The sequence below is a fragment of the Triticum dicoccoides genome, chromosome 7A, assembly GCF_002162155.2.
Source record: "Triticum dicoccoides isolate Atlit2015 ecotype Zavitan chromosome 7A, WEW_v2.0, whole genome shotgun sequence".
In the NCBI taxonomy this organism is placed as follows: Eukaryota; Viridiplantae; Streptophyta; class Magnoliopsida; order Poales; family Poaceae; genus Triticum; species Triticum dicoccoides.
The window spans coordinates 1,819,952-1,830,629 of NC_041392.1; the positions used below are offsets into that span (position 1 = coordinate 1,819,952).

Here is a 10,678-nt window from a genome sequence, read left to right on the forward strand (position 1 = left end):
CCTTTTGCCACCGCCCTTTCGCCACCGCCACCGCCACCGCCCCCCTTCTTCACTTAATTAATTTGTTTTTACTACATGTTTTCAGGACTGACATAATGGCGGACGATAGAGCTGACCCGATTATGGACAACTATGATCCGGACGGTGAAGCACATATGTTCGGCATCATAAATGGCGATATTCTATATGTGCCGACCGGACAAGAAGAAGATGATATCTCTTCTTATCTGAACCTTGACGGTGAAGATGAAGGGCGCCGTCAGCAAGATGATGCCGAACAAACGTCGATAAACGACGATCTTCAAATGGAAGTAGCAACCACCTCCGGCGCCGAGGTATATATATACATTGAGCCTCTGGTGATACAAACTAACTGATTTGAATAAATATGTGTGTACTAACGCGCGCGACTCTCTTTCTTATTTTAGCCCTCGGCCGGATCGTCGAAACAATCGAGTACGTCGTCAAAGCGTGGCGCAACCAAGACGATGAAACAAGGAGAAACATGCACCATCGAGGTTGTCGACAGTGCAACCGGCAGGCCGCTCGAGCCCCGCAAGAACGCCACCAAGTTTGTCAACCAATGCAGAGCCGTTGTTAGAGACAACGTCTCGATCACCGTCCAGGAGTGGAATAAGCCAAAGAAGGCACGAATTGCTGGTTTCACTTTTGTCGATAAGGGAACAAAAAGAGATTGCTTCAAGAAGCTTATGGAACATTTCGTTCTACCTCCGGAATACAACAAATTCGATGAGGAGGGTAACAAGATTGAGGAAAACAAGGAGAGGAGGAGGCTAGTCAAACAGTTCGATCTTCATAAGATGGCCGACGCATTCCGGAAATTCAAGCAAAATCTAGCCCATGACTTTGTCAAGCAGAACAAGACTCCGGATTTCAAAGGACAATATGAGAAACTGAAACATGATTGGCCAGAATTTGTGAAGCAAAAGAAATCGGAGCAGTTCATTCAAATATCGAAAAAATAAGGAAATGCGGCTAAGAAGGAGTACAATCATATTATGGGGCCAGGAGGGTATCGCCTTTGGGAGCCTAGGTGGGAGAAGATGGAGAACGAGCTGAGGGCGCGAGGAATCCGTCCAGGTTCGGAGGGATGGGACCCAAGGGCCAAAAGCTGGTGGTACGGGCATGGGGGAACGCTGAACCCGGAGACAGGGGAGTGTGTTTACCGGGGCAAAATAATTAAACCCACCCAAGCCCTTATTGAAGCAATGAGGGATGCTCAAGAGGGGAAGATCAAGTTCAACAGAGAGAACGACGCGCTGACAAAAGCCCTCGGGAATCCTGAACACGGAGGACGTGTACGAGGCATGGGGCACATTCCATGGAAAATAGGGTTCCCCCAGAATGATGACCCGTACGGTTACAGAAGCCGGAAGAGAAAGATGGATCGGGAAGCAGATGTTGTGGCGCGGTTGGCATCGGAAATGGATGTGATGAAGAAAACTGTGAGTGTACTAGTAGCCGAAAGAGATGCAGCTCGGGCGCAGCATGAAGATCATCCAGCGGATCTCAGAAGCCAGCAGCGGAGAAGCAGTGTGTCTTCCACGGAGGCCCCACCGGCTGGTGCAGATGCACCGACGATCGAAATTACTGCACCGGAGCCTCTGGTGGTCGAAATTACTGCACCGGAGCCTCCTCGCTACCCCGTGGACGATATAAAGGAGATGAAGGAATGTCATCTGTATTATCCTATCGAGAACATGTCCATGAAGGTAGCCATCGGCAGTGCTTTACCATGTTTACCTGGAGCACTCCACCACAACAACCCCATTCAAGATGGCTATGCTCGTGTCACGGTGGAGGACATAGTCCAAGGGTTTGAGGACCTGGAGATTGACATTGCTACACCTGAAGGGGAGAAAAGACTTGGAGATGTCAAGCGCCATTTCAGGCAAAAGAAGTTTATCAAGTTTCCAGGCGAGGCGCCAAGGACAACAAGTCCACCCCCCTACGGTGGTGGCGGTTCACCTACACCTCCGTCACGTCAGCCGACGCCCCCCAGTCCAGAACGTCCGGCGGGTGATCAGACGCCGCCCCCCAGTCCTCGTCCGGCGGGTGATCAGACGCCGCCCCCCAATCCACCTCCGGCAAAGAAGCAGAAGCAGTCCTGGATTATTAACCCGGACCCTTATGTACCTAAGACCACAAAGGTACCGGAGCCATCACTGAAGCCTCTCCCCACAAGGCCTTGGGAACGTAGTGCCGAGGAAACTGCCGCGGCCGCGGCTGCTGATCATGAGAAATCGAAGGCGGACTGCAAGAAGAAAAGAGAGCCCAAGCCCAAGCCAGTATTTTCTGATGAGCAAAAGAAGTGGGCTAAGTCATTTTTGAGCACACCTTCCCAAGCCACGAAGAATCTGCCTGACGACTATGCACGTGAACTTCGTAGGCAGGCACTCATGTTGAAGGAGAAGAAAGAGCGGGCGGAGAACCAGGAGAACAAAGCCTTGGAGGAGGCCGAGAAAACGGAATTAGAAAGTAAAAAAAGCGGGAAACGAGTTACCCAGCTCGGGGAACAAAGTAAACAATCGATTGCCCCGCTTATAGTGAAAGCCGCCGGTCCGGATGACCCCGATATCATAGCAGCTGCGGCAGCACATGGATTGACTGTAACGAGTGCCAGAGAACAAGCGGCCAACTTAGGTATTACTCTTCGTGAACTGTTAGGCCTTGATGAGGCGCCAGTGAAGGAGGTAGTAATTACATATGTGAAGAATGGGCCTCTCGTCGAGCCTGCGCAGGAAGAGGATCTACCTCCACAAATGAAAGGTCTGCTGAAATGGTACAAGGGTTACATAAAAAATAAAAACGCCAAAGAATATATTTATGCGGAAGTTAGATATGAGCATCACTGCAAACATTACTATGTACAAATTCATCTGAGTGAATTGTTCCAGCTTTTCAATCTGCGCGAGCTCGACAAATCTATCATCAGTTGCTACGTTCTGTAAGTGATTTATTTCTACCCCATCTCGTTCATATTGCCTGCACTATATATATGTCCTAACTATATTGTTGTGTCCGCTATTATACATGCAGAATGAAGATTAAGGAATGCAGAGTAAGGAACATCCATGATGTTGGGTTCATTGACCCACACATCGTTAATGGATATGTGTTGGAGCATCACCCCGCCGGCATGGAGGCAGACCTGTGGCAGTTTCTTACAAAGCAGGAACTCAAAAGTGATATTCTATTTCCTTACCATTTTGGGTGAGTGTTTCTGTCTTGAGCACATTCTCTTTTGTTTACTCCATGCATGGTATGTGGCCGGCTAATCGATGAGTTATGCATGACGTACTGTGCATGTATCGTGTCCGCAGGTTCCACTGGATTCTGCTAGTAATTAAAGTTGACACCTCAGAATGTCTCGTCCACGACTCTTTAAATAAGGATCCAAAGCTTTGGGGCGGCATGAGAAGAATGCTGCAGAAGTAATTATTTTCATTCATTTGCGCTCTATATCGATCGGCCTATTTCGTTCATTTCCTAATATCAAGTAACTAATAACTCTCTTGTTCATTTAATTTTCTTTGCCTCGTAGGGTTTGGAGACGGTTCGTAGATACAAAGGTCGGTGAATTCAAAAAAGAGCTAGAATTCAAAAGGTCAAAGGCTAAGAATGGTGAGGATATTCAGCCAGCGGGGACCAATCTATGTGCATACTATTTCTGTGAGATGATCCGGAGATACACCTCTGAGCGGGTTCCGAGTGATACCAATGCTCAGAGGAATAACCTCCGGATGATGCTTAGTCCAGAAGCTCGCTTCCGACCATTTCAAGAGGAACTAGCTGGATGGTTCAGGAGGGAAGTCCTCCATCCTAAAGGAGAACACCATTACGAGGACGTAGAACTTTATATGCATTAAATTATGTATGGAAACTTATTCAAAATTGTATATGGTCATCCGATGATATTGAATATATATTGTATATTCCTCTTGAATTCTTTTTGGTTCTAATTTCAAATTTGTTTGAAATTGTACATTCATATGCATGTATGTAGTACCGTAGAATATGTGAAACTCCTTCAAAATTAAAATAAAGCACAAAAGAAATAAAACAATACAAATTAAATAGAAAACAGGTTTAGGGGGGGCTAAAACCCTAAACCTGCGGCGGCCTTTAGTCGCGGTTGGCCAGAAGAACCGCGACTAAAGGTCCTTCGCCCCGACGGCTGCCTGGCGCCCACGTGGACAGGCCTTTAGTCGCGGTTCTTAAGCAACCGCGACTAAAGGGGGGGCCTTTAGTCGCGCCTATTTGGTCGCGGTTGTGCAACCGCGACTAATGGCAGTTGCGAACCGCGACCAAAGGCCCTTTTTCCACCAGTGTAAGTTGACGTGACCTGCAACAACGATGCCTCGAGAAGGAAACGACGTCAGAGACGCCGCCATTGTCCGTCAAGACTACTGCTCGGCACGGTTTTCACCGGAAGCCGCGTCATTTCGATCTTGGGGCTGGCTGGAACATCGCGGAGCTTCACCATGAAGACGTATGCTGCCACCGGTTCTCCGGCGGAGAACCTCCATCCCCTGACTAGAGCCCTCATCGCGCCACCGACCATCCACATTAAGAGTTGACAACGAATCTGGGTGGGATCCAGATCCGCGGCCGCCGCCATGCCCACCATCGCTGGAGACCTCGGATCCCACATGTCATGGAGGGTAGTGTGTCCGCCGCATGATCAGGGGCGCCGCCCTGGACGCTGCGCGCAACTCCCTCCCGGCCACGCCCCATCCGCACCAGGAGATAGCCGCCGCATCCAGATCCCGATTCCTTTGGCGCCGGGCCCGCCGCCACCGCGGCCTACGCCGGCGGCCGCAGCGGATGGGGAAGCAGCAGCGCGAGGGTCTTTGGTGGCGCGAGAGTTCGCCCCTGGCGAAAGGACGCGAGGATCCGGTATGAAGATGGAAGAGAGTTCTAGAAGGAGAAGGTGAAGGAAGAAGATGGTGACATCAGTAGAAGGCTTCGAGTGAACCTATTATCAACAGCATTGCCCAAAACTGACCATAGCATGTAACACTAAAAAAGGATTTAGGGCATCACCGGAGGTTGGGAGCCAAAAGAATTAGGAAAAAAAATCGAGCCAAGGGAGGAAAATGAACCTTTCCCACGTATATAAAATTCTGAGGGTGTGTTAGCAATAGGGGCTACTCGATGTACTCCTTACACAAGGTTATGTCATATACTCGATGGAGGTAGTAGAGATGTCTTGAAGATTCTACAACATCAAAAGAAAAAGAAAAAACACAGAAATCACAAAACATATGTTCATAGCATAGGTCGTTGTTGCTATTTTCCCCATTCCACTTCACTTGACATCGTCATGGTCTTCACTACAAACATTTAACCATTACTTTTTGTAACAATGGACGAGAAAATATGAAAAGAAATTACATGGAACTGTTTTCTTAGCAAGTTACTGGTAAACTTTTCATGTGAAACATCTAAATATCTTCCCTAATTATATATATATATATATATATATATATATATATATATATATATATATATATATATATATTCGAGGAGAACATGTACTCCTAATATTGATGATAGAAAGTTAGAAACTGTACCTTTTTTCTGCTAGGAAAGTCGTGATATTGATGATGACTTGTTGTATGCTTCCTGCTTCAGTGTCAGCAAAACGTAGACCACTAACTTGACTATGAATAATTCTCATGATATTCATCATGTCTGGATTTCGCGACACGGATAAGAAGGCCCGATATTTGAATTTTCTTTTGAGGTCTTGATACACTTGGTTTGCAAGAGTTGTCTTGCCGATTCCTGCAGATCCTACTATGGAGACCAGCTTCGGTTGCCGATTTATCGACACACCGTCAATCAACAGTTTGATTAGCTCAGCTTTGGGTTCATCAATTCCGACGAGCGTCGAGGCAAGATCAAAGATAGCAAGAGCTCTAGGGTCAACAGTCAAATTTCTGGCCTTGGATAAGGCGTGACGAGTTTGGTACCTTTGATTCCTCTCGGCCACCTCAGTGACTTGTTTCTTTAGATCTTGGAACACCTGATGGTGAGCCTTCCTCTTCCCCACCTTTCCCAGAATGTGCTTGATCTTTTTTATGATGCCATCTGGCTTAGCGTCTTTGTCGTCTTCGTCTTGCATGAAGTCATCAATGGAGTCCTCTATATCATAGGAGAGCTCTCGCACCTTGGACATCCATACCTTATCTTGCTGGTCAGGGTCCTCCTCCTCAGACATCTTCAGGAGAAAGTCGTTCATGGCTGTGAGCTCCCCAGTCAGAAATTTGATCTCGCCGCGCACCCCCGTGTGCAGCTTGTATTGGTCTACCAGCAGAGTGCCCAGCTTCTCCACGATGGAGTTGAGGGCCCCCGTCGCTGCACTCACAAGAATCCCCGCCATGGTCGTGCTAGTTGAATCGCCGTCGGATCGAACCCTGGAAGAGAATGGATTCACGGAGGTAAGCCCCAGCGTTACTGCACCAAACCAGTAGCAAATCGACCTCGTGCCGGCGTAGGCAAATGGACGCCGACGGCGGCGGCGTCATGCAAGGAGATCGAAGCACGACAGGGGCAGGAGGGGGTGATGGCGCCTTACCTAGCCGGATGGATCTGCCGTGGAGGATCGCTAGCCGCGGAGTAGCCCCGGCGAGGAGAAGGAAACGGGGGAAGATCGGGCGCCGGCGGTGCGTGCACGACGAAATAACGGCGAGCAGCGGGCACTAGCACGAGAGAGGTGTGAGGGATCTGGTCTCATTTATTTAGGGAACTAGAAACACTGATGATACCCGTGCGTTGCACGGACTAGTTTATTTCATAATTTATATAGAAAAGACTCAAACTATTTATAGCTTTTGGTTCTAGTTTAGTTTCCAACATACATCAAACACCTTATAATTTCCAAATCTTTTATTGATATGTTTGAATTGGTTTCAAATACAAAGTTAGCAAGCTAGGAGTACCGGGTTTGTATACACTTCTACTCTATATGAGTTTGCATGTAGTTACTCGTGAAATCCAATCATCGGCAAGAAAACTTCTACCAGGATATCTATTGGGTGAAATTACATGTACACCATAAGAGAACTTTTAATTACATATTGTCTATTAATTATAGCTGCATCACGTACATAGATTCCTGTTGGTTAGGAAATATACCATAGTTCACTATAAAAACAAACACTTCATTGATAAAATACAACAATGTTGGCATACCGTATTTCCTAAAAATCTTATTCTTAAAATATATGGAATGTCAAGAATTATTCAGATTTCCTTTTAGGACACACATAAGTGTCTTTTTACAAATGCAAGTAATTTATGGGGTACGATGTTATTTTTACCGAAATTTATTAGATCATGTACTATTGGTCAAATTGACGGTAAAAGCCCACATAAATTACATGTAGTTGCCTCCAGCAATTATATTATTGGATTTCTAACTGTCGTCCGTAATAGTGTCAACTAAATCATTTTAATTGCAACGACGTCTAAAAGGGAGTAGTTCTTTTCAAATATAATTCTTTCACACTGCTACCGCTGATGAATGTTTATCCCAAGCCTATTCAAATGAATATCCTAGCTAATATACTCCTCGGGGAATTAAAGGGAATACAAATTCACATCAAGTTTTACTTACGTAGCAGCAATTCAGCCATGTATCACTTGTTATCTTCAAAGAGAAGTACTAATATATGCATATATTAGTTGTACTAATATATGCATATATGTATAATTTCATCTTTATTGTTTTCTTGTGTCTACCACTGGAGAGTAACATGCTATAATATTTGGCTACAAAAGATAGATCTAAATACGATGCACAAAATGATAACGCGAAAGAGTCTTACTTTTAGTCAACTCATGCCTACAAATCCTTTATTTAAGCTACTAACCTCATCAAGTATCGTGGAGAGAAAGAGAAAGATCTGAGTGATAACGCTGCCATCTTTCAGAAAATAAGTCAAACACGCCAATAATATTGGAAAAATGTAAAGGCAATGAGGCCTGCATGAAATAAGTTGATCCCAACTTCATTTGTAGACAACTACAGAAGCTCGTTGTACATATATATAATAAGGAGGCAAAAGTTACGTGAGGTGGGTGTCAACCATATCAATGGACACGTACATGTCATCACCTAGGTGAATAGTGATGTTCTTTCTACCACTTCTTTTGCAACATGTTGTCAGTCCGAGCTGCAGGATTTTCTGTGCTGACTCATGAATCACATAGCAAACTTGTTTTTGGTAAATATGCCAAATTTAGTGGATAAAATGAGTTTTGGTGCCCTCTTACAAAATGCATGTTTTAGATTAAAATGAGTTTTTGCGCCCTCTTACATTTTGCATGTTTTCTGCCCTCATAAAGAAAAAACTATATACCAGCATGAGCTAATGAGATTATTAATAAGTGATATATGCTACTACTATGAAATAGTACCATAAAATAAATTTATATTTTTAGTAGTATTGTCCGATATAATCAACCATGCAAACCATAAATTAGTAGACACGCAAAGAATACCAAAAAGAACAAAAACAAATGATTCATATCTACCTATAAAACATATATTAACATACTGGCCTACAAAAATCATGGATTCACGACTTCTATATATGAGAGATATTCATGGATTAATTAATCGCATAAGGAGCTGGTCCGACAGGTACCTACTCTACTCTATCAGATGTTAAAATATTTCCCGAGTCGACTACATATTTTCGTCGTATATATTTATAAGCAAGCACCGTAAATTAAACAGCACATACCTACAGGCATACACATAGTCCGAGAGCCCAACGCGGTATCATCCCGCTGTTGCATGATCAAAGGGCAATGTTCTTGTTTCTTTTATTAAGTTATTCTGTCTAACCGCAGACATGGTATGCCTAATTAAGAAAAAACCATGAGGACTGAAAGGATTGGAAGAAGATTTGCATTCATTATATACCTGATGCAGAAGGTTTCGCATGCTGGCTTGTGGCATACATGATGGTCAGAAGCAGACAGTCATTCCGAGATCAAAATATTAGATTAGATTTCTTTTGAAGGCGTGTTATTTGTACCTGCGCTGAGAGGCATTCCTGGCATGTTCGTACTTGCACTGCACTGAAGCATTGTTGCATGCGGGGCATTCGATGGGAACACTCAGCGCCGGTGATCTATGGTGCCTAATCCCTTCAGTCTTGTGGTTGATCAACTTTGTTTCCACATAAGCAAAGATAGATTGGTCCATATTATACATGATTAGCTGCAGCCCTTTGCATGCGTACCTGCTTTAAACATGAGATGGAGGAGAGCCAGAATGATTCAAGTAAATATGCATGGGCCAAATCATTGGAAAGAAATCAGAACGCCTCATAAGAGTGAGTAGCCAATACATTTTCTCCTGATCCAGCTCACCTGAGCCTATGGATTTTAACGAAATTACATATGCGAAACCATTAGCTATGATTTGCAGTGGTCTCATCTGCTCCAAATCTTTCATATAGGGCGGCTGGTGCAAGTTGGAGGCCAGGAGATTGAGGACCTCGCAACCATCATGGATGTGGATTTTATTTCTGCAGAACACATCAAGCATTAGAATCAAGTTACCAATCAACCAACACGTACGTTCAGAGTCACCTTCGTTAGGCTAGATAAGGAATACGATGGATGTGGACTGAAACTGAAAATATCAAGAAAACAACTTGTAACTGCTGAATTCAGCAGCTCTCACCAGCTCGCCTTTGCAGCCCATGTCCTAGAGTATCCACATAGGTTTAGGTAATACTTTGAAACTCCAGTGCTCAGTACCATTACGTACTCGTTGGTTAGCGTCATGTCGACAACAATCTGTAGGTTCCCTTGTTGTTAAAGGGCAACAAATGGCTATTGTTTGTGAGCAGGACATGTAAATCAAAAGCAGCAGCATCAGTCTGTGCAATAACCATCCACACATGATCTCTTGCTGGTAAAAACAATAGACCCTCGCCTTTGCAGCCCATGTCCTAGAGTATCCACATAGGTTTAGGTAATATTTTGAAACTCCAGTGCTCAGTACCACTACGTACTCGTTGGTTAGCGTCATGTCGACAACAGTCTGTAGGTTCCCTTGTTGTTAAAGCGCAACAAATGGCTATTGTTTTTTAGCACGACATGTAAATCAAAAGCAGAAGCATCAGTCTGTGCGATAACCGTCCGCACATGATCTCTTGCTGGTAAAAACAATAGACCCTGAAAATCAAAACCAGCAACATCGACAAATCAGTGTTAATGCAATGGTAAAAAAAATACATTGAGGAACCCACACGGATCCTCTAGATTGAATTGCGCGAGATTAACCATGAGGAGGAATCGGAAGGGATGGAGGGATTGAACCTTGCCCAAGGCGAATATTCTTAGAATGACTCATCTATCTCTTCCTTCCCCTCGCCTCTGCTCCTGCTATCTACCACTGCAAGTCGTTCATAGATATAGATGTTTCGAGAGAAGAGGAGGGCTGGCTCACAAAGGGGAAACGGTGGCTGCCGGGGAGGGCTCGATGTGAGATCACGGTCGCCGCCGGGTAGGGCTTGATCTGAGATCATGGTCGCCGCCGGAAAAAGCTCGGGTTCTGAGATCGGGAGTTCCTTTCCTTCTGCTGACCTAGAGGAAGGAAGAAGACGTGAATTTATTTTATGACATGGAG

General features: G+C 44.9%; 1 protein-coding gene across 1 annotated transcript in view; it reads right to left on the reverse strand.

Moving 5' to 3' along the window:
- The window catches only part of LOC119329817 (disease resistance protein RGA5-like), a 41,128-nt gene extending 34,719 nt beyond the window's left edge, over positions 1-6,409 (reverse strand). Inside the window, exon 1 of the mRNA XM_037602912.1 lies at positions 5,598-6,409. Within this exon, the coding sequence (XP_037458809.1) occupies positions 5,598-6,409 (812 nt within the window). The remainder of the gene's footprint in view (positions 1-5,597) is intronic.
- Positions 6,410-10,678: the final 4,269 nt, after the last annotated feature.